This window comes from Cadophora gregata (genome assembly GCF_030347475.1).
Source record: "Cadophora gregata isolate MNR1 chromosome Unknown scaffold_4, whole genome shotgun sequence".
NCBI classification, from domain to species: domain Eukaryota; kingdom Fungi; phylum Ascomycota; class Leotiomycetes; order Helotiales; family Ploettnerulaceae; genus Cadophora; species Cadophora gregata.
In genome coordinates, this window is record NW_026695927.1 from 1,271,805 (window position 1) to 1,295,749 (window position 23,945).

The 23,945-nt window shown below is 48.5% G+C and overlaps 11 protein-coding genes across 11 annotated transcripts; 7 read left to right on the forward strand and 4 right to left on the reverse strand.

Annotated features, from left to right (window-relative positions):
- Positions 1 to 469: 469 nt before the first annotated feature.
- Positions 470 to 2,419, forward strand: ONS95_010217 (uncharacterized protein; the record flags this gene model as incomplete). Its single annotated transcript, XM_058503794.1, has 3 exons — positions 470 to 737; positions 791 to 1,516; positions 1,566 to 2,419. 3 exons carry the CDS (start codon positions 470 to 472, stop codon positions 2,417 to 2,419), a joined length of 1,848 nt encoding a protein of 615 aa, XP_058360507.1.
- A 283-nt stretch (positions 2,420 to 2,702) lies between these two features.
- On the reverse strand, positions 2,703 to 3,294 carry ONS95_010218 (uncharacterized protein; the record flags this gene model as incomplete). The annotated part of the gene is made up of 4 exons (XM_058503795.1): positions 2,703 to 2,884; positions 2,960 to 3,096; positions 3,151 to 3,190; positions 3,246 to 3,294. 4 exons carry the CDS (start codon positions 3,292 to 3,294, stop codon positions 2,703 to 2,705), a joined length of 408 nt encoding a protein of 135 aa, XP_058360508.1.
- Positions 3,295 to 4,879: 1,585 nt separating this feature from the next.
- Positions 4,880 to 5,997, forward strand: ONS95_010219 (uncharacterized protein; the record flags this gene model as incomplete). The annotated part of the gene is made up of 4 exons (XM_058503796.1): positions 4,880 to 4,892; positions 5,018 to 5,217; positions 5,292 to 5,537; positions 5,587 to 5,997. The coding sequence occupies 4 exons, from the start codon at positions 4,880 to 4,882 to the stop codon at positions 5,995 to 5,997; spliced, it is 870 nt and encodes a 289-aa protein (XP_058360509.1).
- Positions 4,974 to 8,585, reverse strand: ONS95_010220 (uncharacterized protein). Its single transcript, XM_058503797.1, has 2 exons — positions 6,248 to 8,585; positions 4,974 to 6,198 (listed from the first exon to the last, which is right to left on the reverse strand). Exon 1 carries the CDS (start codon positions 8,468 to 8,470, stop codon positions 6,407 to 6,409), a length of 2,064 nt encoding a protein of 687 aa, XP_058360510.1. The 5' UTR covers positions 8,471 to 8,585; the 3' UTR covers positions 4,974 to 6,198; positions 6,248 to 6,406.
- Positions 8,586 to 8,670: 85 nt separating this feature from the next.
- ONS95_010221 (uncharacterized protein) lies at positions 8,671 to 9,240 on the forward strand (the record flags this gene model as incomplete). Its single annotated transcript, XM_058503798.1, has 3 exons — positions 8,671 to 8,681; positions 8,732 to 9,037; positions 9,120 to 9,240. 3 exons carry the CDS (start codon positions 8,671 to 8,673, stop codon positions 9,238 to 9,240), a joined length of 438 nt encoding a protein of 145 aa, XP_058360511.1.
- A 57-nt stretch (positions 9,241 to 9,297) lies between these two features.
- ONS95_010222 (uncharacterized protein) lies at positions 9,298 to 10,137 on the reverse strand (the record flags this gene model as incomplete). The annotated part of the gene is made up of 3 exons (XM_058503799.1): positions 9,298 to 9,706; positions 9,753 to 9,875; positions 9,968 to 10,137. 3 exons carry the CDS (start codon positions 10,135 to 10,137, stop codon positions 9,298 to 9,300), a joined length of 702 nt encoding a protein of 233 aa, XP_058360512.1.
- Positions 10,138 to 10,278: 141 nt separating this feature from the next.
- Positions 10,279 to 11,820, forward strand: ONS95_010223 (uncharacterized protein). Its single transcript, XM_058503800.1, has one exon. It carries the CDS (start codon positions 10,548 to 10,550, stop codon positions 11,475 to 11,477), a length of 930 nt encoding a protein of 309 aa, XP_058360513.1. The 5' UTR covers positions 10,279 to 10,547; the 3' UTR covers positions 11,478 to 11,820.
- On the reverse strand, positions 11,821 to 15,370 carry ONS95_010224 (uncharacterized protein). Its single transcript, XM_058503801.1, has 7 exons — positions 14,908 to 15,370; positions 14,463 to 14,854; positions 13,151 to 14,272; positions 12,756 to 13,091; positions 12,327 to 12,707; positions 12,165 to 12,275; positions 11,821 to 12,115 (listed from the first exon to the last, which is right to left on the reverse strand). Exons 1-7 carry the CDS (start codon positions 15,170 to 15,172, stop codon positions 12,053 to 12,055), a joined length of 2,670 nt encoding a protein of 889 aa, XP_058360514.1. The 5' UTR covers positions 15,173 to 15,370; the 3' UTR covers positions 11,821 to 12,052.
- A 938-nt stretch (positions 15,371 to 16,308) lies between these two features.
- ONS95_010225 (uncharacterized protein) lies at positions 16,309 to 17,452 on the forward strand (the record flags this gene model as incomplete). The annotated part of the gene is made up of 5 exons (XM_058503802.1): positions 16,309 to 16,414; positions 16,515 to 16,552; positions 16,614 to 16,694; positions 16,838 to 17,367; positions 17,416 to 17,452. 5 exons carry the CDS (start codon positions 16,309 to 16,311, stop codon positions 17,450 to 17,452), a joined length of 792 nt encoding a protein of 263 aa, XP_058360515.1.
- A 1,130-nt stretch (positions 17,453 to 18,582) lies between these two features.
- On the forward strand, positions 18,583 to 20,506 carry ONS95_010226 (uncharacterized protein; the record flags this gene model as incomplete). The annotated part of the gene is made up of 2 exons (XM_058503803.1): positions 18,583 to 18,781; positions 18,831 to 20,506. 2 exons carry the CDS (start codon positions 18,583 to 18,585, stop codon positions 20,504 to 20,506), a joined length of 1,875 nt encoding a protein of 624 aa, XP_058360516.1.
- Positions 20,507 to 21,894: 1,388 nt separating this feature from the next.
- On the forward strand, positions 21,895 to 23,743 carry ARG1 (argininosuccinate synthetase; the record flags this gene model as incomplete). Its single annotated transcript, XM_058503804.1, has 10 exons — positions 21,895 to 21,909; positions 21,962 to 22,034; positions 22,088 to 22,120; positions 22,192 to 22,644; positions 22,739 to 22,788; positions 22,912 to 23,037; positions 23,094 to 23,154; positions 23,207 to 23,356; positions 23,412 to 23,626; positions 23,681 to 23,743. The coding sequence occupies 10 exons, from the start codon at positions 21,895 to 21,897 to the stop codon at positions 23,741 to 23,743; spliced, it is 1,239 nt and encodes a 412-aa protein (XP_058360517.1).
- Between the last annotated feature and the right edge of the window lie 202 nt (positions 23,744 to 23,945).

Genomic DNA, 23,945 nt, shown 5'->3' on the forward strand with positions numbered 1-23,945 from the left:
GTAGAGTCCCACTCTGTTCATCAATTTTTTTGTTCTGGAGAGTTTCTGTATTTCGTGCCCCCTGTGTTTATTCTTTTTGCCTCAAAAGTCTTGAGCAGGTGCTGGTAAGTTGATAATGACTATCGATTAAATTTTTCCCATATTCAATTCTCAATCACTGAGATGAGAGGTTATGGCCCCCAACTAATAGCCGCCGTGTTTACTTGTTCCAGTATGCAGCTCATGCATGGCGCTGTGGCGCGGTAAGCACTTGTTTCATAACCAGCCTCAAGCTGACACCCAACTAAAAATACACCTCATTTCCAGGGCTCATTGCCCCTTTTTTCATTTTGGCACAAACATGAAAGGATACTTGAACTATGAAGGTGCTTTAAACATTTTGAGAAACTACTCCGACCTTGAGCCTGAACTCCAACTCCTCGTATAGCTTATCCTGATTGTATTCGCTGGTGTAGCGACAATATCCACCATGAACGGCAAGCCTCTTACCCGCAAAACCACATCCGAAGGACTAGTCCTCTATCCAAACAAACGTTTGATAGTCTGCTGTGATGGAACAATGAATCAGGATGATGTAAAAGGGCAACCTTTAACAAATGTGGCCAAAATTGCTCGATGTGTCGACGACGAGGATAGATGGACAGAGCAGACTTTCATTCAAGTCGTACACTATCAACCCGGAGTAGGTACGGGGACTAGTCGCTGGACTAACGGGCGAGACGCAGCATTGGGTAAAGGTAAGTTTACCATCATCATCAAAAAGCCAAAAGAAATTCTCACAGGATCCTAGGACTTTCGAGATCGATTCGGGCAGCTTACAGTTTCATCTGCCTCAATTGGTCAAGTTGTAAAGATGAAATAGTTCTCATCGGGTTCTCGAGGGGTGCATTTACTGTAAGATGCGTGGCACAGTTCATCAATGATGTTGGATTATTGACCAAGAGCGGACTGCGGCATCTTCCTAAACTTTTCAGGGCTTGGAGCCACTTGAACATCAAGGATAGAAGTATGGTGGATCAATTCAATGCTTGGTGTGATGAACTCAAGGCTTGGGGAGAACTCTTGGAGGAAACCGTGGAGATTAAAGCATGTGCAGTTTGGGATACTGTGAAAGCTGTCAGCAAATCACACTTTCCAGCTGTTGGAGAAATCGTTCCTGGGAATGTCAGACTCGCGATCCAAGCCCTCGCACTGGGCGAGAAACGAAAGCTATTCGATCCAATGAAGTGGAGACTGGCAGAGGATTCGAAGGATCAGAAACTCAGTCAAGTTTGGTTTGCGGGAAATCATTCGGACGTTGGGGGAGGAAATAAGGACATGACTCTCGCAAATATCACACTCGCCTGGATGATAGGACAACTCACGAACGAAATTCATTTCAGCCATGAGACGTTGTGGTCTATTTCTACTACCCGCGAGTGGTCGAAGCCGTCGGCTGCCAGTGATGAGAAAGACCCCGATGGTCTGATGAAACACTGTAAAGTTGTTGCTACAGCTCCTATCTCTTCAGACCTATGTGAGTAGTTTCCCACTGAGAGCTTGGAGCAAGCTAAATTTGCTTTTAGTACGGTCAAGAGACGAATTGCCGTCAAGGCTCATGCGAATAGGTGGCTTCGGTTCAAGAGATCCAGAAAAGGACCAGATCCACTACAGTGTCCACATTTTACTCTATCTTGGGATCGCATCGTACACCAAAGTCACCCGGCTCGACGATAAAGGCCTCAGTGAAGCCATACCCAAGAATGATGAGAACAAGTTCGAAGCAGAGATTCTTGAAAGATGGTCAAAGCATATTCTCTGTGCTCACATCAATCTCCAACAAGCTCGTAATATGGCCGAGACCTTCACGCCAGAAAATCCGGTGTACGGGGAGCGCTTGCAAGAAAACATGCTGGAAAATGCCTCGTATAATGCAGATATTCCAATCTCAGCAATACTTTCGGCGTTTGGTCGCCTCAAACAGAACGACAAGAGCGATGAACTGAACAAGGTTTTCAAGGACTTGCAGGGTCAAAGTCACAGCGCCTACGCACGGAAAAAGCTACCATGGATTCCGCAGAAGCCGAAGAAAGCAACATTCGAGTTCAAGCATTACGACGATGCAAAAGCAGGCCCGGAAACCATATCCGAGGCACTGCTCAAGGTTGAATACAGCGAATACTCACCGAAGCCCACCCTTGTGCTTACTCGGACATTCCCACTTCTATTAGGCAGATGCCACGCCTTACCGCCACCCCCTCCGACTTCAATGGTTGAACAGTATGTCCAATCCTTTAAGAAGAGATTCGGCAGGGAGGTTCAAGGTACGCTTCCATGTGCGAAGTGCGCGCAAATTTGGGCATCAGCACCTACCGCCAACGCCCCGGAACCGTCGCGGCGACGAGATCAATCTCCATCTACATCAGAAGACTCGAGTTGAAGGACTATGACTTGGATGAGAATCTTTCTATGTAAAATAAATCAGGCAAATATCAAGCAATGAAGCGGCGGTGAGATCGGAAAGAATGTCTGGGAGCTAATATCAGGCACTCTCGTTGGATCTTGTAAGGTCCAAGTGTACGGAACGGGTTGGCCAACACGTTTTACTTAATAAATATAATTAATTTTTCTTTCATGGCCACTATTTACAGATTTGATAACCAAAGATGGTCAAATGAGTTAAGAGGTCATTTGATGAACCTCGCTTCTCATGAACTGATGAATCAACCAAACTGAGTGACTTGCTTCGCATCGGGGACAGCGGCAGAATACTTCATGCGGTCCTTGGTGTAGAATTCAACGCCAACTGGGTAGTCTCGAACGTTGCGGTCATCTACACCTCCACTCTTGATGCAAGTCTGATCAGGCATGACTTCCAGCTCAGTGTACAAAGAACTGCCGCAGTCTAGTTTTGGTCAGCATACATCCACTCAAACAAGAAACTTCGTTGAGGGTCCAAGACTGGAAATTGAAGCCTTACCTCCACAGAAGAAGTGGTTATTCTTCTTTCCAGAATCACCAGTGACGGCGAAGCTTTTCGGCGTGCCCTGGGTAACCTTGAAGGCTTTTCTTGGGACGACAATGTTGGAAGTGTAAGCAGCACCACTCCATTTCTGGCTACATCGACATTGTTAGTTAAGCACTCGAACACCTTGATAGCATCAAATTTACCAATCCACGCAATGACAGAGCGCTGTCACGTCAGGTTCGCCTGTGACCCACTGTTAGTGAGCTGCAGAGACGGAAGCTAGAGAGAGTTGACGAACCCTGGAACTCATAGCGAACTGCATTGCACATGCAAGATCCGGTTGGCATATTGGCGATGTTTTGAACAATTGTTTCTTGTTGCGTTTCTCGTAATATTTGGATTTCCACTTTGTAAAAGGGCTTTGTGAAAGTGGAGGAGAAGGAATAGTAAGTGGGATCGATGCTTATACTTGATACGTAAAAGCGGGGGAGGGGAACCTAAAGCCCATGTCCCTTCACCCGCCCCTGTGGACCAGTACTCTGCTCTTGAAATGACGATATCTGGGAAAGCTCACCCCGATACTAGTTACTTATTAAACACATCTGCTGCAAATTTAATTGGCGAGTACGTTGAAGGTGGAGCTAATTGCAACTACTACCTGACATCCACGTTCCTGTTCTTACCTTAGCGATCAGAACGCCTGGAGTGGACTAGCTCGGAGCCGTGAGCGATTCGCACTTCAAGGCCACCGCAAAACATTCCCGAGGTGTTTTATCGGCTATTATAACCATACCAATGGAGTAACGATCTTGGCGTTGTCATTCCTTAGGTGGCATTGAAATCTGGCAGTGTTATGTAGACACACTCCTGATGCAGATTGGCCCAATTTTCTCCGACTATTCCATTCTTGTGCCTTTTTCTTTTGGTCCACTCAAGGCCCTCGTTCTTGGTAGATTGCAGTGCAGAAATTGTATCTTGTAACCTGCATATATAAAATGCCAGGACCATGAACAACGCCTTGACGAAAATGGAAGGGAGATTGAATGCAAATCACATGGATCCACTTGAATGGAAGACTTCCTCTGACAACTTTCGATGAAGAAAAGCTGAGCATTATTCTTGGAGGCAGGAACAGCGTCGTATTTCTGTGTAGGCTCTCGGCTCGTCGAAAAATTGACCTATGTCCGTAGTTCAGCACCAGCATCAACCCCATAAAATGCAGGTTTTAAAAATAACACCTCTTTCCTGAGCATCTTTGAAGATGTCAATACCATCTTGGGGAGCCTTATAGTCTGAAATTATGAAATAAGCATATGAGAAGTCTCTTAAAGTCTGCTTAAGTAGGAAACAGAATAGAATGGACGGACATACCTTCACTATCAAAAATGTCGAAGGCGATATTGTCGCAGCAGATTGAGCGTTCGGAGAAAGGACGCCAGGTTTGATGCAGCAGATACTGCGTAGTGGGGGAGTGAGCAGCTTGAACTTTATTCAAATAGATGAAACGAGCACTGTTCCACTTCCGGGCGGATAGCAGTCGAAATGCTTTGCAATCCAACTGTGGCAGAAAACCAACTGAATTCACTGAAGAAAGAATTTGCGGAGAGAATTGACCTTTGAGAGAAGAATTAGAGCATCGGAGCTTGCGTGACATAATGAGGAGTTGGCCGAGTGGTGGTTCCATTTCGCAGTCAATCTCAGTCGTCTGTTCGCTTGATGACTTTAGACCTCCATATCTCGCTTGCCCGCTCAAGTAAACACACCACTCGACCCCGCCGAACTTCATCGGGCCCAAGCTCTCTCTTCCACAACAAACAAACGCGTCACCAAGTCAATCAGCCACTATAATCCTCGCTTTAGGCCTATCTCTAATTCTTTGAGGAGCATCACCCAACGCCACAGCATCTTCTCCAATACGAAATCACTGAAGCCATGCGTGCACAAGGTAAGCACAATATCCTTCAGCCTCCAGGTCGAGCTTCTTTCGGTGGGTTTCATCCTACGACGCAGTACAATCTGGACAGAATGTCACTCATAGTTATCTCCAATGACTACGCTAACGTACAGTAGCCTGCCACAATGCGCCCAAGGGCAAGGGCAACAAGGCAAAGGCTGTATCCAGGAAATCAGGCTCTGGAAATGCTTCGTTCCCTACATCCGCCAGCACCAACGCAAAGACACGACACAAGGGCAAGGGCAGAGACAATAACTCAAAGGTCCAACCGAAGGAGGTGAAGGCCCAGGAAAACACAAAGACTTCAAAGGGAAAGGTGGGTTTCAGCTGGCAGATATTTCGAGCCCGTCCGATATATGAACATCTGCTGACCTACACTTGCGCTTCTAGAAGGGCAAGAATAAGAAGGAGAAGAAGGAGAAGGCCAAGGACAAGGCAGAGTCGAAGAAGATCAAGAATCAACACAAGGCTGACAAAAAGAAGAAGAAGGAGCTCCAGGACAAGCGCAAGGCGGACCAGAAGAAGCAGAACGAGTTGCAGCAGCAAAAGAAGCGGGAGGCCGATCAGAAGAAGGCGCTGGATCTCGAAAAGAAGGCCGAGGATTGGAAACAAGGTCAGCTTGATCAAGGAAAGAAGGTCAGTATCCTAACACGAGTTCGAGATAGACAGCCTGACCAGCCCATAGAAGCCACAACAACAGCCAAAGCAGTCCAATCCCCTCGCCTTCAAGCCCGTCAACGGCGGTGTCCACAAGCAAAAGAAGTCCAAAAAGGCTAAGCAAGAAGCCCGAGCCGCCAACAATGAAAACACCACTCCAGAACCAGAATCAAGCTTAAAGGTAGAGGGCAACTTCAAGCCAGAATTTAGCTCCGAGCCCGAGATCGACTTGTCGGATTACACCTCCTCGCCAACCCTCGAAGAACTCCAATCCATCCCTGGCAAGCACCGAGCCAAATACCAAGCATACTGGGATGAACGCAAGAGACTGGCTGTCAATATGAAGGACCTTGTTGAGAAGCTGAAGACGCTTTCTGAGCGGGACGCACACCTGGACGCTAGACTCGCTGATATGCGGCAGGGCCAATCTTCCTTCTAGAAAGGCATCGAGGAGGCTTGTGGTTCTTTGTTTTTGTCAGTATACGGGTATACGTGTAGCATCTGGCGTTGCTATAGAACTACGAAGGGGATTTATGGAGAAGTCACATTATTGATATGGCTACGACGAAAGGAGGTAGGATGATGTATGAGATCGGCAGGCTGCTTTGATAGTTGCTGCCACTAGATCATGGTCGATCAGCTGGAGCATGTCAACGATGCATTGCGAGACTTAGAAAAAGATCGCTCACCTTCTCCGGGTCACATCCACACATCAACCATATTCCCAACCTTGGTATCATTCGTAGATTGTGAGATATATCTATCCAAGACCCCACGACCCAAAACGCCTTCATCAGTCATAGTTGAAGTACACGCGAAAACGTCATTATCATGCAATGCCATATTCCTCAAAGCCTACTTTCCTTACCCGGCACCCCAAGCCCACCACTCATAAACGGCCCTCGTTCACCGTCACCAGATAAAACCCTCTCCCTTCCACCCCTGGTCCCCCACCAAGCAACACAAACAGCACTCCTCTCAACATCCATCTCTCCACCCTCCAAGACCTCCCAGAAGCGCTTTCTGCAATGCTCTTTCATAGTCGGGTCCGGTATGACGTTGAGAAGATCCGCCGCTAGTGGTAGCCACACTTCCAGAACAGCCAATGTGACATTTGGCAAGGCGTCTAGAAGAGTGAGGAGAAGCACAGCTTGTTCCGAGAGCGGCACCCCTTGAGTCTTCGCATCTGCTTCAGATTTGATCGCTACAGATGGAGGAAGTGATGCTGTTGGTGCGTTTAGAGCGCGGTAGTGAAGCATCTCTAGCAGAGTTTCTGCCATGAAGGGATGTGAGCTGGATAGTGGGTTCGGGGGTGTGCAGATTTGGATCAAGGCTTTGAAAGCGAATCTGAATTGTCTTGGGGAAAGGTTCCTTGGGAATGATGCGAAGAGACTCTCGACGTAGAATGGTAAAATCCTGGCTGTGAGTTCCTCATTCTGAGGGGCAGCCAAGACCGCTAACATGGCACTATGTGCTGCTTCGAAGATTTCTAGAAGATGGACATTGGCTGTTGGAGATAGATATGGCGTACATGGCGTTACGATGAGGCTTTCAACATCTGCTGGCTTGAGAGACAGCGTGAAATGCTCCGCGGTGTTTAGGTAGAATAGATCATGATTCCGCTGCAGAGGAGATGCAGGTATCTGACCTGCGTGAGATGGGTATATTGTGCGGAGAAAATTCAGAGAGGATGCTGGAAATCGGGTGAGAATGTCAATAGATGTGGTATTGACAAAAGTGTAGGCTGAGAAGGCATTGGATCCTAATCGAGACGAGATAAAATGTGTATTTCTCAGAGCAAGAAGTGACTGCGACGCAGTTACTGGCGCAAGCTGGGGAGAGGCTAGAACAGGATCGATCAAGGTTCGTCCAACTACCGTCCTGAGAATTACCACTGTAGCAAACATGGCTGTCTTCAGTATCTGCCAAAGAACCGGGAATGTGACTCGAAGAGTGTCAGGTGCCAGGAAAGTAGTTTCTTCTGAAGGGTCAACCTCAGAAAGCTTGTTCCTCTGCCACTTCTGCGAAATACCCGTCGTAAATGCAAGTAGGTGCTCTCGAGCTTCTACTACTAGAAGCGGCTTCCCCACATTTTCGATGGCATGAGCAATGAGCCTTGATAACGGACCCATTGAAGCGATCACTGGCTTTTTGGCGAGCTTCTGGAGCTGTCGAAACGAAGCTGATCTTGCTGACCAGTCGAATTTGGACCCTGATGCTTGCTTGACATCGTAATCAATGGCTTCGATAAAATAACCCTCCTGGTAACCCTCGGAGGAAGTCATTGTCCTAACCGCAACCATGAGCAAAGCATCATAGTTCAATTCGCTTCTGACTCCATTGGATAATAGAGGGAATGCATGGTTCAGAGCCAGTACAAGTGATCCCGACCCGAGTATTCCAGCAGTCGAGGGGCTGTCCAAAGCAAGATTTACTGCTGTGACCATAGCATGCTCCAGTGTGATCCTCAATGCGCTCGACAGACCTTGTCTCTCCTGCCCCTCCATTCCGATTAACACTCCACAAATGACAAGTATATGCTGCCATCTGGGCGTACGATCGTCCAATCCTTTAACTACTGCCTTCGCCCAATCATCACAAGCTATCCCTCCTCCTTGCCGTGGCTGATATGCGTCGTATGGTTTTGATTGTCCCTCAAGCTGGTTTTTCCGCACTGTGATCGCCGCAGTATTGAAGATGCTGATTATTCGTAGACTCGTATCTAGTCCGTCTAATTTATTCCATATCGCTGGCGCCGTGAGGAGATGTGATGAGAGGAGGGTGACATTAAGTGGGTTCGAGAGAGTCGTGAGGAGCGACGTTGTGCTGGAGAGAATCCTATTGTTTTGTTCTGGATCCGGAGGTCCTTGATATGCGCGCAGCACTGTCGTTAAAAGGCGATCTGCCGGCATTGTTACAAGTATCTTCACTGTCGCATGGAGTTGTTGATGGAAGACGCAGCCATGATTGGGATGATGCTGGCCCCGAGCCGAGGCATCTTGTTCAGCCTTTCGCGCCAAACCAAATTGCTCTGTTCTCCAACCATCAATCACGTTTCGAAACAGACAAGGCTGAGACCTCAACACATTCCACGAGGAACTCCTTCGGGACGATGGCAGACAAGTAAGCTTTCCATTTCTATGGCATTTCATGACAACTTACATTCTAAACAGTGCCCGTCTCCAAAGCGCCGCTCCTTTGGACTATGCGACACCCTCATTCCCTTCGCTGTATTGGCCCTACAAAGCAAAGCCCGGAGTCGCTAACTACCTCTACGATACATACGACATATGGCGATTCACTCTGCTATGGACGTTGATGATATATGCCGTTTGTCACATTGTGGTTGTGGTCTTCGCGGTCTTGATGCAACTTGGAAAGGGGAAGAAAGCCTGGAAATATGTCTGGACTTTCCCAATCATATATTGTGCCATCGCCGGAGTGGAAGCTTTGCTGGCCGGTAGTATTGTTGGACTAATGTCAGTTTGCCCTTTTCGTTGCAGTATTGAGTTTCGACCAACTGATATCTTTGCCCCGTGGGAAGATGCTGATATTATCTAGTCTTGGCGCCGTATACAACGCAGGATATTTCAGAATGTCAACCTGGTTTCCGTTCATCTGGGGATTAGTGAACGTATTGGTCTTGATCACGTCTTCATTCTCTATAGAGGGAGGTCTCTGAGCGTTCTATGCAAAGCCAAACTGTCTATCTACAACTCAATGCGCAACCAAAACCACCTTAAATCCGCTCAGCCGCCGTCACTACTGCCCCTTTGTCGTCAGAGGAATCCAAAGTAGGATCAGGCTCTTTAGGCTCGATTTTCTTGATGATACGAGCTGGGTTTCCGGCAACCACATGGAACGCAGGAACATCTTTGGTCACGACACTTCCAGCACCAACAGTGACACCCCGACCGATTGTGACATTTGGGCACACGGTAACGTTTCCACCAAACCAGCAATCCTCGCCGACTGTGATTGCACCTCCGAGCTCTGGTCCATTGATGCCGTTACGGAGGAATGGGTCGAGAGGGTGGGTTGCGGCGAAGAAGGAGCAACCTGGGCCAATGAGAGTACGAGCACCGATTGTGATTATGGAGGTGTCAAGGAATGTGCAGTTGAAGTTGATGTATACACCCTTGCCGATTCTGGAGGACTGAGTACGGGGCAAGGAAAGGCGGGTCTTGAACTTACCGAAGATTGGTTCCATAGTCGACCTTGATAGGACCATCGATATAAGCATCGTCCTTGAACAGAAGAGCCTCCTCGGCATCAGTCGCTCCTGGTGGGGGTATGGGTGTCTTGTCATCGATCACACTGGTAACAGATTAGCGTTGATTCCGCAGGTCCTTGCTTTGAGGTTGTGCTATCGTAGCACAAAGAAAATGAAATCTAATTGGGGGCCTTACTCTCTCCATAGTCTCACAAGCTCTCTCCGGGATGCCTCGCCAGCTTGATTGAACCTGTGGCATGCGTGATGGCACCTGTTTCTTTTGGCTGTGATGGTTGGCTCAAAAGCGTGGTACAGTTCCCCACGTATCATGCGAGCTTCATTCTCCACCGCATCAATCTTGTCCATCTTGGTGTGATTTCTGAAGTGAGATGAACAGCAGATTTTGGGAGCAGATCCTAACTTTTGATGTCCAAGTTCGAAAAATCCTCAGTCAAATAGTCCCTTGACTTCCCCCAAGCTAAGGTAACGTCGGGTTGAACGCGAGCGCCAACATCCCACTACCCAGCGAGTTGGCTGAATGCGGGATGATGTCCTGCCGATGTTCACCCGAGCCTTCACCTCCTCCGGCTTCTTAAATTGTCAGCCTCGTGGAATGTAAGCCCAAGATTGCTTTATCCAACACAAAGACGGTTGACAGTCCCGCCCATTCTTTATATTCCTTTCAACTCAAGCGTGAATGTAACAACTCAGCAATAATACTCGATCATGAGCTCCTCCTAATACAACAACTTTTACAATCATTTTCAAACGCAAACATGACTTCGGAGAACGGGTCCGCGAATGGTTCAGCCCACCCTTCAGATCTCGAGACCTCAAGTACTAGGGCACCTCCTCGTACCAGCATCTTCAATGAAGCCGCGAACCTCATAAACCGCGGCGGACTAGGACCCTCAACCCACTCGCAACTCGATACGAGCTCCCAATCCTCGACGCCATCTCAACCTCTTGAGCTCAACTCCGCCCTCGATGTCTACGAGAAGCAGTTCCTGCCAGGACAACCAAAATCTCTCTCTGGCATTGCCATTCGCTCTTTCATTCTTGGGCTTGTGCTGTCGTCAACACTCTTCCTCTCCGCATACCTCCTGCACACAGGCCGTCCGATTTGGCGTGCTCCATTCTTCATCACCATCCTATCGCTCTTCCACTTCCTCGAGTTCTACACCACCGCTCATGCCAACACACCGTCTGCACGGATATCCTCCTTCCTCTTCTCCAGTAATGGCTCCGCATATACAATCGCACATACAACATCCCTCCTCGAAACGCTGCTATCGCACTTCTTCCTCCCGGCCTCAGTTCTGCCCATCTATTTACACTATCCGATCCTCATACTCGGCCTCTCCATGGTGATAATTGGACAAGTCGTACGAGCAGTAGCGATGTTAACAGCCGGCACGAATTTCAGCCACGTAGTGAAGCACACAAAGGCGCAAAGTCACCAGCTCGTCACTACAGGAATCTACAGTGTGTTTCGCCACCCAAGCTATTTCGGGTTCTTCTGGTGGGGAATAGGCACACAGTTGATATGCGGGAATGTGCTTTCTTTGTTGGGTTATGCGGCTGTGTTGTGGAAGTTCTTCGCGAGTAGGATTGATGGCGAAGAGGAGCTTTTGGTGAAGTTCTTTGGGGATGAATATAGGGAGTACAGGCAAAAGACGACGGTGGGGATTCCATTCATCAAGTGATACTTAGTACCTACTTGTACTTTCGTGAAAATTTGTCTTTGGTTGGCTATTATGGCGTTGAGTGGTTGCATCTGTTAATTTTTCTGGCATAGCGAAGGACGTAATGTTTGGTATTGGCTTGGAAGTTTGTGACTTGTCTTTGGGCTCTAATGTACTTGTGTGAGGGCCAGGAAAAGCCTTGCTGTGTTATAGAAAATGCTATCAGCAATAAAGGGGTATCAAATCTATAATGCGAACGTCAGTTCTGGTTATACCAACACCACAGGTTCCTCATCCTCCTTTCTGAAGCGACAATCAAAAACTACCTCATACAACACGATGATTAAGTATTTGAAGATTACAATGCATCTAATTGTATTCAATCTGAAATCTAAGAGACGCCATCTACAGTATGATGAAGCCAGAAAATATGGAGGACGCCGAGGCTATGCACCTAGTGATATACTGAAAAGAGAAGGGAATGAAATCCAACTCCTACACACTCCTCGTGCGATGCAAATCGTCCCTGCCCGATGCTGTAGTTGATGCGAAATGCTGATGCTGTTACTATGCTGATGCGTCCCGAAACTCCAAGCTCACATATGCCCGTCCCGTTCTTCCAATTCTCTCATGTATTTCACGAATGTTTTCTTGTGAGTCTGGGCCTTGTTAGTCGAGGAAGCTAGAGTAAGAACTATGTAGACTCACCAATCCGGCATATTTTCCGTCTCGTGTGACACAGACGTACCTCAGCCCAAGCTTGACAAAGCACTCGTATACCAGGTCCATTGGTGATTGAATATCCAATGCAAGAGGCGCCTAATGAGTTATTAGGACCTTGTGTCACCTTCAGGAGGTAGAATCACTTACTGGATCAATATAAGATGAGAAGTCTGTGGGGTCAGACGTTGCTTCATCATCCGAGTCATCAAAACTCGTTACCTTGGCCATTAGACACAAACTTTCTGTCTCATCTTCTAAATTGTCCAAGGCATACTCCAGATCGGGCGCTGGAATCAATCCCACGAGGATTTCATCTCTGATAATTGGCAAACCGCCGTCTACTTCGCCGGCTTGGTGAAGCAACTCCAGTTTTCGCCGAAGACTGCTTGCTGATACCAGTGGCGAGCTGGTGATGTCGATGATCCTCTCTCGACGTACACGAGGTAGTATATCAGCCAAATCAGAGGTAAAGATTGGCTTGTGCTTGTTATTCAAGAACGGATAGGAATTGAGATTGGTGAGTAAGTCCTGCAGATGTTAGTATGAAGTTCTTCAGTCAAAGCCTAGATTTCTTACATAAATACTGAGAGGCTCCATGAAGTCGGCGGTCCATTTCGACACTAGAATAGCCAAGGAGAATGGTAAAACATAGTCGAGGCTACCAGTTAGTTCGAATAGGATAACAACCAAAGTGACCGATAATCTAGTAACGCCACACATTGTGGAGCCAGCCGCAATGAGCGCATAAACTCCTGGTGTGATACAAGATTGCCCAGTAACGTGTGCGGCGCAATTTCCAAATATGGGCGATGTTGGGAATCGAAGTACAAGCCATTGTATCAGGTGTCCAATGAGCCTGCCACCGAGACCACCCACAACCATTGAGGGAACATAAATTCCAGCGGGCACTTTCTATATAAGCGGTTAGTAATCCTGTGAAGGGACTTCTGAGAATCTATCAAGAAACTTACAATGCCAAACGTAATGATCGTGAGAATGCCTTTGATAATGAATGCGACACCTAGACTGCGAACAACTGGGAATATTTCGTCCATGTCGGTAGGGCACAGCCCCAGGTCATCTGGCTTATTGATGTCACATGGACTAGCTAGATTAAATAACAGCTTTGCAACAGGAACCTTCGTATATGGATTCCAGTAGCTGACAATGCCGGTGATTAAGGCCACCAACATGACTTCAGCAACTGGCGTTTTTTTGATGATTGGTATTTTCCGAAAGGATTTAGCCCACGACCGAGATGCCTTAATGAAGCTTGCTCCAGCAGCTCCTCCGAGAATCCCGACGGTGATGAATGCCGCGATCTCGAAGAACTCCCAATCTGTCAAATATCGAACTTCGAACATCACAATCTTGTTGGTACCGTATGGGTTGAGAAATTTTAGAGTTAGAGCCGCCGTTATGCAGCAGAAAAAGGTGCGGAATAATGTCTTTGCCGGGAAGAAGTAGGCCACTTCTTCTAGACAAAAGAGAACACCTCCTATGGGAGCTCCAAACGCAACAGCAACACCTGCTGCTGCGGCAGCCGAAAGGACCTCTCTTCGTTTTCCATCGTTTTTGTCATATTTCGTGAACAGGCGACATGCAATATTGCCAACACAAGTGGCAATGTGAACGAAGGGTCCTTCCTTACCCAAGCTTAGACCAGAAGCGACACTCAATATCAAAGCGAGGGTCTTGATGATCAAGGTTTTCATGCCCAAAAACCCATGAAGAACAAAGCCACTGAGTATGACACGGACTTCAGCTACCCCGGATCCAGCGGCTGAGTAATATACCATCGGAGGGGCCAATGTATCGTCAGGAACCAGGTTTGGACTGCTCACCCCGTCATCCTGGGGAAGATTCGGCCGAATCGACAAGGCAGCTAGATTCTCGTCAAGGGTCGAGATGTGGTATGTTGAAGGGACGATAGTTTTTGTCGTGAGTGTCAATAGACATGATAGAGTCGAGAACAAGACTACCAGGCAAACGAAAATCCCGAATTCAATAACTTGCTCGCTGAGACCAGGGATTTGAACAAAGTTGGCCCATGATTCCCAAGCCAGGCAACGGTCTCCTTCTGGGCAACAGTGCTAGATATCATGTTAGTGAGCGGAACCCCAAAATGAGCGTTAGTTTGAAATGAAAGTGCTTCTGCGAATTGCCATACTCAAAGTTCAATGGTTCGGTCAATATTGGAGACCAGGGAAGGAGTTGAGAATGTGACAGGCCGCAGACTTCCTAATATTCCATCCTATCCACAAAGAAACTGCAAAAACTCACCTTCTCACTAATGAAGAACCCAGTTGAACAATACCCATCCTTCCAGTCGAATACTGGAGCCTCCGAAACATCCACCACATATGCAATGACCGCCGTGAGGAAGCCGACCACAGCGCTCAAAATCCAGCCCTGAGCTCCATCAAACGTTGCCTTTATCCGCCCTCGTAAGTCTGTTCGACTTCGGAGAGCTTTTACTCGGTAGGCATCTGCTATGCTGTCGTGAACCCAGTCTGTCGAAGTGAATTGATCGTACCAAACACGATCGTCCGGGTAGAGAGAGCTTTTGGACTCGCGCATAGAGTCCTTGTGCTTCCGATCTGTTTTCAGTGCTGTAACTAACCGTTGGCCCCATGATCCAGCACGACTGTGATGTCGACTGGCTCGCAGACTTCCTTCGGAGCATAATTTAGCATTTAAGCCAAGAGACGTAGGGGAGCTGCCATACCGTTTATACTCTGGCGACTCGAGAGCCGTGGTAGCCTCGTCTGTTCTGCTGCTGACTGGAGTCGAATCCTGGACCGTCCTGCGCTCGGTAGGAGAGGAGTTCTCTCGTCAGACAAGTTGCTCTGGCTGTGTGTTAAGCCAGTCCTCCGAAAGGTAGGGGAGGGCGGCGAGGACGAGTCCGCAGACTCTGGGAAAGCTTGGGTCATGGTCAAGTTGTCAGGAACATGGCCTGAACGACCTGACCCGGGCTGTTGTGGGCGAGACATGCTGGACAACAAGAACTACATGCTGTGTCGCGTACACATAGAGGGAGTCGTGCTTCTGGGGAAACCAAGGTGGGATCTTGACGGGAGCTGTGGCCGGGGGAAGCTGAGCATAAGGTATTAAACTTCAGGAAGGCATCGCCGGACGGCGGGTGGAGTCAGCCTCGAGTCCCCTCTGTGGGAGTGGGAGTGGGAGTGGGAGTGGGAGTGGGAGTGGGCGTGCTCTCTCTACCTTAGGTAGCAAAGTCATTCCGCTGATTTACCTGCCTGACAGCACCTACCTGATTATCCCATCCGTATTGTGAATCAGACACCGGAGAGGGGGGCGAGGAGTGCGTAAATACTTCCTTGAACAATGGCTTCCATTCTGCAAGAGGCAGAAGTGAGCCAGCCATCCTCGTCAGACAAGAGCGCTGGCTGGCCAGTTGGAATGCTACCGAGTGTGCTACAGCAGTCGTGTGCTACGCCCAAGAGGGCCTGGGTGACCCCTTGTGATGCGGTGGAACATCACGAGGGTGGTTTATCTGGGCCCATCACCTTGGCTTGTTCATGCCAAAGAATGAGAAGTCCGCGCCGGTCCGAGACACGTTACCTTAGAAGGCCAAGAGAGGCAGCATAAATATAAACATAAATACTTGATGTTAGCGCTGTAGCCGCAGGCAGAGGATGTTGCAAGTTTTCCTGCAGACAGGGTCTTAACGAAGTCATTACTGGGGGGGGGACACTGAACTGAACTGGACTGGGTACCGAAAATAAGGTGACCCCCACCTGAAGCGAGGCGGCTTGAGCGTGTCCGCCACTATGCGGAGGGTCAACGACAGGCAAGGGTGCCCAGGTGTTTGTTACCTTACTGGTTGAGCTGGACAACACTTCACGTCCCTAGGTTGGTAACAATGTTTGTTGCAAGTGGCTATACAGTCAGACAGTATTTGGAGTGTAATTAATTTTGTAATGAGTCTAAGTCTCACAGTTGACGACTATCTTTCTTTGGCTGAGATAAATTTGAGCTGCCGGCCTCAGTTCCTGAAGCTATGAATCTTGTTTTCTAGTATCACTCCAGCCGTTTCCGGTTCCCCATCGATCACCACCAAGTCTCACGTTCCACAACACCTGCTTTTGACGGTACGACGCTCGGAAGCATGGCGAACCACAAGATTCCACAGTTCATACTCCTTGGAGATTCGATCCTCCAGTTCTCAAGCTATCTCCCACACGGTGCCTCCTTGGGAGCTGGTTTAGCAGAACGTCAGTCTATGTCTTTCCGCCTACCTTCCCATGCGGCATGCTCAGCACCCGCATTCACTGCCCTTCCCCCATGTGCTACCAAGCTGACAATGCTTTACAGATTGCATACGAAGACTAGATGTTATCAATCGAGGATTAGTATGGACATCTCCACCAGCACGGCCGCCCCTCCATCACAGAAGGCTGACCCGGTTTCCAGAGCGGGTACAACACCGCGAATGTGCTGGTTATCCTTGAAGATCTCATTCCATCTACAGCAGTTGCCAAGGTCGATTACTTGGTAAGTGCACCAGCTTATCCAAATACAGCTCAGAATGATATACTCGCATATCAGATACTTGTTGATGCCACCAATGACTTCTTTGGTCGAAGAATCCTTATCATGTGTTGTTCATTCTCGTGAGAAATTTTAACTGTTTATAGCTTGTACTGCTCGGTTCGAACGATTCTTGTCTCCCAAGCAGTCCCTCTAAGCAGCATGTGCCCCTAGACAAGTACCGAGAGAATCTCAGGACAATCCTCACCCATCACTGCATCATGGCTCATGGCCCGAAGATTCTTCTCGTCACTCCTCCTCCTGTCAATGAGGTACATCTTCAAGAAAACGATTTTGCAAAAGGCTACTCCGCCCTCACTCGCGTCCAGAAAGTCACTCGTCAATATGTAGATGTTGTACGTGAGCTAGCTGCAGAGTTCAAGGACAATAATGTTGTCCTAATTGATCTTTGGTCGGCCTTGATGGAGGAAGGTGCTGAGCTTACTCCGGATTATGTGGACGATGGCAAGATGATTGGAACGCTGGAGAAAGGTGACAATGCAGGCTTGCGAAGTCTTTTGCTCGACGGACTGCATCTCACTGCCGCGGGGTACAAAGTATTTCTGAACGAAGTCCTTCCTTTCATTGGACCAGAATGGGCTCAAGAATCAGAGTTCGATCCAAAATGGGTCTTTCCGTGAGTCTTCCACAAGATTAGCTTCAAAGTTCTGACTAACCATGCCAGCCACTGGAGTGTTGCTCCCCGAATTGATAGAGGTTAGAGGGAACATCAAGTTGGAAGCAACCCCTGTCCATAGCCGAATCGAGAATGTGGAGGCATAAAGGACTTGGTTGATATAACTGTAACTAACGTAGCTTCTCCTGGCGTTGCTTTGATAAAAACTCCAAGAGATCGCAGTCTTCATTTCATTAATTTGAACTCCGTCACTTCAAAGTTGTCAACACTCCAATAATACTTCATTCAGTTGCTGCGACATCCCTGCATAAATACGGGGGAGCGAATCGACGGGGCTTTAGGCTAGTCCCAGAGACCTCACCTCTCTGACATGACTTCACAAGCCTGTATCAAGAACAACAAGAACATCTCTTCGCCCCTCACACATCTTCTAAACCTCGTGCCTCCAACGCCTGCGCCTCCCATATAGAATCTAAACATTAACCCCACCTCTCCGTGCTGCTAGTGATCACCAAGCTCGCGTCCAGATCCTCTGTCACCGACTGTCCACAATCATCGACGTAAAGCATCAACCACAACTCGTTGTTCTCCCACTTTGGTGCCGCTTGCGAACCTTTATCACCCCTCTTGACGACTTCCCATTAGTGTAACGATCCCATATATAGCTTGGCAGATCCTACTTCCACCCGCTCCACCCTGGAGACGATACCTGCCTAAGGTCCTCGACCACCCACCGCGACCTCGAAACGTAGCATACGGAATACTCACGTCTTTCTGCTCGAAATCGACAAAGACCGCGGTCACAGACAATCGCAGTGAGCGACGGCCGTAGGTCGATGCGGTGGGGGAGGTCAAACTCGCGAACCGTCCAGAAACGAGGAGTAAAGTCAGGAAAGACTACACTGGGCTGGATACACGCGTTTGGAGCCTTCCAAACTTTTGTCCGGGCAAGCAAGAACCCATAAGCTGCGACAAATCCATAGTTCATCACATTGAAATTAGCTGGAGATTACCCTAAACCAAGGACATCCTTCTGCGTCCGGGAATACAGTACCGCAAGAACGGCCATTCCCTGCCTGTGCAGGCAGATACGACCTCATCAGTATTCCAACAGCAACAAATCATCTGGTTGAAGATTGATCTCAGAACCTCTGGATACGATCCTACAGACCATCGCCACGTTCCTTGGGTCTTGCGTACAAACGACGGTTGGGCATGGATTCGCAGTTTACCGCTACTCGAGAAGACTTATACCATGTTCAGATGGATGTCAAGCATGTCCAGGCTGTACAAATCAACCATGCTGACCGCCTCTTAAGATTGGAAAGACGACAAGCCGATGATGCGGCTCTCAAATCTGTTTGGGGCCCCAGTCCGCCATTCCCTGGCATCCTGAGTGGCACTCCACAACAAGGCAAGTCAGTCCGCCCATACAAAACACTCCTTAGCTAATATCTGGCCAGGTCCAGTTCACAACCCATCACCCAATGTCTTCGACGACTTTGATGATGAGCAAGGACAAAATCTTCTAGGAAGTCTACAGTTAGAAGCCGATGAAGAGCCAGTCAGACGTGGTGCATCCAGAGCCAACAGCGTACGCTTCGATGTCAGCGCCTTGCAGGGATCGAATTGGGCAGCAGGTTCGCGAAATTCGGGGGAGTTCGCGCCCACCCGACCCAACAGTGGGTTTGGAAGTCATCCAATGACAGAGCGCTCTCTTTCTCACAAGTCTGATGGGAGACATAGTTCTGCGGGCCATTCGGTACACTCGATGCATTCGGCATCTGGACGGACAAGTAGCCTAGGACTAGATACCAATTTCATGATCGGGGGTCAAGATGACGATTCGCCTCTCGACACCCCTGATCCCCCTCCAGGACTGTTCATTTTGGGATCTGTGCCCTCTATCATCCGATGTTGGCTGACCAACAACTTTTCACATAATTCACTCCTCTACGCCGCTGTATGCAGTGGTTCTCAAAGATCGATCCTGGACTACAGTCTTGTGAAGGATCTGGGCTTGGCAGACCAAGTGCACAAAAGCTCAACTGGCAGGTATATCATCAAGCTTCCAGTCTTCCTCCCTGAAGCGATCATAACCCAGCCTACTTCAAGGTCCAGCAGTCCAGCTCCACAGCTCCCGGCACTCTCAGCTGATTTTGAGATTGTCGGAATGAACCAACGGGGCACCTCAGACCGAAAAAGAATTCGAGTTTTCCTCGGCAGTGATACCCTTCGAGCCCACAATGCAGATATATTGCTGTCTCAGAATGTTATGGTTTTGTACGGCGATGATCGAAACAAGCTTTCAGTTCCGTTCGTCAGACCCGAGGACGAAAATGTGTTCAAGAACCTGATGACTACGAACGTCTTGCCGGAGAAGAACGAGTTGAAAGCCACTGCACCGACATTTACTCCAACGGAATCTAAGCCCAAAGTTGAGCCTACTCCTGAAGCCGTCAGCTCTGCATTGACCGCTGGTACCGAAAGCGTGGCGAGTACAACCAGCCACAAGATTCTCACACCAACCGAGTCCGAGTCACCTTTCAATGCTACTTTTGTTACTAACGGCAATGCTCGAGAAAGAGCTTCGAGTGTGAAGTCAGCAAGTGCAACTGTGAATGGCATTGTGACCGATCCCAGTGAGAAGCAGCGCGCGCTGGAAAGTTCTGCGACTGATCCCGAGGCTTCAGATACTACTACCTCTGATTCGGCTCGTCGTGAATCTTCTGGCGGTATCTGGGGATCCTGGCGACAATCAGGATCGATCAATGGCAGCGAAACAGAATCAACGAGCGGCTACCAACGAGCAACAAGAGGAGCCAGAAGCATGAAAGTCCTCAAGTCATCATCCAAGCCAGCACCGGCAGCACCGGCAGTCCTTAGCCGTTCGACGTCCGCGGCACGTACAAACACAACATATGACCCACCACCACCTCGCCCATCTGGTGAACTACGACGCAAGAGTCAAGCCGGCGGAACTGAGAATGTTCCCCTGCGATGGGAGGCTAAGCGAACCAGTTCGGAAGAGCACAAAGCCACGGGCAACTTCCCACGATCGTCAAACCCCATTGGGGGCGCATCTGCATTTGCTTGGATGAACCCGAGTAAGCCAAAGGCTTCCGCTACGGCGGAATAGACGGACAGACACAGACACAGATACAAATACAAACTAGATCTTTCTTTCGTTTGAAGATGTACCTGTGGCGCAGGCTGCTGTCAGATGCTTTTCTGGCCTGAGATTATGGGGCTACGGGACGTGTAATTTACGCATTAGACTAGCTATGCAGTCAAGAATACAGTAAAACTATTCAAACTTGAGATGGGCAAGGTTCACTTCACCCATTCAACAAGTACGAAGTAGTGGAGCGACAGAGCTCAGTAAACCAAAATGCAGGGTCAAGCGACCATGGGCAACCATGTTCGAGAGAATGTCTGAGTAAGTACCTTAATTTGTCACCTTTAGATACGACTGATGATACAGCGACATCTAAGCCCGATAATGGTCACCACAAATAAGTCGTCGGTAAATAAACTACAAAGCATGCGTGGTTCAGACTTCATCCGTCTTGGCACAGGACAGACTGTCTGGTAACACATGTCAGTGTCGATATGAAGAATAGAATTCACCATGACCAGGAACCCTTTCATTTTCCAAAGTCTTGACGGAATCCAAAGTCACAGCAATGGAAGCAACCACTCAATCGACCAGCAGTGAGCCCCATCAAACTACTCCACATCATCCACAGCAAACGCCATCATATGGGAACGAACATCCCTCCCACGCTCGCATAAACACAGCATTCATACACGGGTAATGTGAACCTGGTCCCGCTGCACATACAGGGAGCAGAAAAATGCATTTTAAGGCCACATGCAAATCAGACGGCATATGACGATGATTGTGCATGAGGAATCAATCCATGGATTTGATTTGTGGATGCTACTGGTATGCAGGAGGAAAAGATGGTGGAAGAAATTTTGAAGAATTGGAGGGCGGCAGCGGCTGCGGGGTGGTACAGTAGTAGTGTTTGTGGATAGGGTGGATACGATGTGGTTAAGGTTCACTCTGGGTGGGTAGGTAGAGATTTGGTGATAGAAGGAATAAGAAGGGACTACATCGATTTTTAACGCTTGATTAGAAGATAAGGAGGGTCCTTCACGGTGTATGTAATGAAAGAAATTTCCAAACGGAAAGAGGACTTCCTGTTGAGCTTGTGGTCAACCCAACCTTGACCTGAATTGTTGCTCCCAGGGGGACACAAGCGAGACAGGGGAAATGAGGGGTCAGACATCCTGACATCCTAGCCTAAGCCTTATCTATCGTTATCGGGCATGCAGCCACAGAAAAAATCAAAGCTTTAAAGTCACCCCTCTATCCCGACTTTAACTTTGCATATTTCTCTTTCTCCTCCCTCCAGCATCACTCAACCATCCCAATTGAAGCCAATTCACAGTTTGAGACTTTCATCTTCCTGCCGAATTCTTCTTCAAATACCGACACCAGAAAAAATCAATTCTAACAATATGGCTAAGGACAAGGTATGTGCTGGTTGGTATGGGACTGAGTCACCGCTCTTGTTGACAGAGACAGGTCTGCCTCGCATACTCCGGTGGTCTTGATACCTCTTGCATTCTCAGATGGCTGATTGAGGCTGGTTACGATGGTACGTTGATTCTCTGCCAATTTCTTTCATTGCTAAAGCTAATTGATTCGCAGTTGTCTGCTTCATGGCCGATGTCGGTCAAGAAGGTATCCCCACACCGACCTACCCACTTTACGAAGATATACCTCGAAACGGCACTGACATGACGGAAATACAGAGGACTTCGAGGCTGCTAAGGCAAAGGCATTGAAGATCGGAGCCGTCGCATGCTACATCGAGGATTTGCGTAAAGAGTTCATCGAGGAGCTTTGCTTCCCGGCCGTGCAATGCAACGCCATCTACGAGAACGTCTACCTGCTCGGCACATCCCTCGCTCGTCCAGTCATCGCCCGTGCTCAAATCGCCGTTGCCCAGAAGGAGAAGTGCTTTGCTGTCAGCCACGGTTGTACTGGAAAGGGTAACGATCAGGTCAGATTCGAGTTGGCATTCTATGCTCTCCAGCCCAAGATCAAGGTTATTGCTCCATGGAGAATGCCAGAGTTTTACGAGCGTTTCCCTGGTCGTGATGCTCTGTTGGATTATGCTGCCGCTACTGGAATCCCTGTCAGCAGCACCAAGAGCAAGCCTTGGTCTATGGATGAGAACTTGGCCCACTGCTCTTATGAAGCTGGTATGTTCCAACATTCCTTGAGTTATGGTTTTGGGGATATTTTTAAGATCTCTTGGACGTCAATTGGCATCGTTAAGTACTAACCGATTTCTAGGTATTCTCGAGGACCCTGACACCACCCCACCTACCGACATGTGGAAGCTCGTAAGCACCCCCATTTAAGTTGCGTTCTCTATGATACATACGTTTGAGTCTCGACACGAGAATATCATGCCCTCTAATAAAGAGGACGTTCCATTTTGGACATTGCTAACATACCTTTCGCAGACTGTTGATCCCTTGGATGCGCCAGATAAGCCAGAGGACTTCACACTCTTCTTCGCCAAGGGACTTCCAGTCAAGTTGGTGATTGGCAACAAAACCATCACTGACGCGGTTGAGCTTTTCTTGGAGGTTAGTACAAGCGCAATCTCTACCAACAAGTATTTTAGCTGACTTGCTTTCTGTAGGTCAACGCCATTGCCCGCCGCAACGGTGTTGGACGTATCGACATTGTCGAGAACCGATTCAGTAAGCCATTTGATTCCAGCCTAGCTTCGTAAATATCCTAATTTCAATACAGTCGGACTTAAGTCCCGTGGATGTTACGAGACCCCAGGTCTTACCTGCCTTCGCGGCGCTCACATCGATCTCGAGGGTCTCGTACTCGACCGTGAGGTCCGCGCTCTCCGTGATCAATTCCTCACCTTCAATTACGCCAAGATTCTCTACAGTAAGACTCCTCGTTGCACATTTTCCATAAATCACAATGCTGATTTACAAACCAGACGGTCTCTACTTCTCCCCAGAGCGCGAGTTCCTTGAGCAGAGCATTGTCGCTTCCCAAAAGGATGTCAACGGTCAAGTCAGATGCCGTGTTTACAAGGGCTCCTTCTCTGTTCTTGGCCGCTCCTCAGAGACCTCCAAGCTTTATGATGCATCTGAGAGCTCTATGGATGAGATCGGTGATTTCGCTCCTTCTGAGACTGGTGGTTTCATCACTGTAAGTCTTCATCTGTCCACTTCTTTGAGTCTAGTCAGTACTAACGATACCCAGGTCCAAGCTATCCGTCTCAAGAAATACGGCCAAGCCAAGGCTGACGCTGGTGAGCGTCTATGAATTATACGATAGATCGGGATTGGAAAAACGGTGGGCTGGGGGTTCTGCACGGCGTCTATCTTCTGGAATGTCTCGCCTAATGTCGCCGAATGGGTAGGGCAGTGAGCGTTCATGGGTCGATTTAAACAAAGGAAGTAAGGATTTTTGTGGCTACTCAGGAAAATAAAAACCTTTTAACCAGAAGATTTGTCACTGAGACTGT

Bases quoted from the DNA above. Each gene is read 5' to 3' on its own strand.
- ONS95_010220 (XM_058503797.1), bottom strand. From the start codon at position 8,470: ATGCCGGCAGATCGCCTTTTAACGACAGTGCTGCGCGCATATCAAGGA.
- ONS95_010223 (XM_058503800.1), top strand. From the start codon at position 10,548: ATGACTTCGGAGAACGGGTCCGCGAATGGTTCAGCCCACCCTTCAGAT.
- ONS95_010224 (XM_058503801.1), bottom strand. From the start codon at position 15,172: ATGTCTCGCCCACAACAGCCCGGGTCAGGTCGTTCAGGCCATGTTCCT. The intron at 13,092-13,150 runs GTAAGTTTCTTG...CCGCTTATATAG, and splicing joins CGATCATTACGTTTGGCATT to AAAGTGCCCGCTGGAATTTA. The intron at 12,116-12,164 runs GTGAGTCTACAT...AACAAGGCCCAG, and splicing joins ACGGAAAATATGCCGGATTG to ACTCACAAGAAAACATTCGT.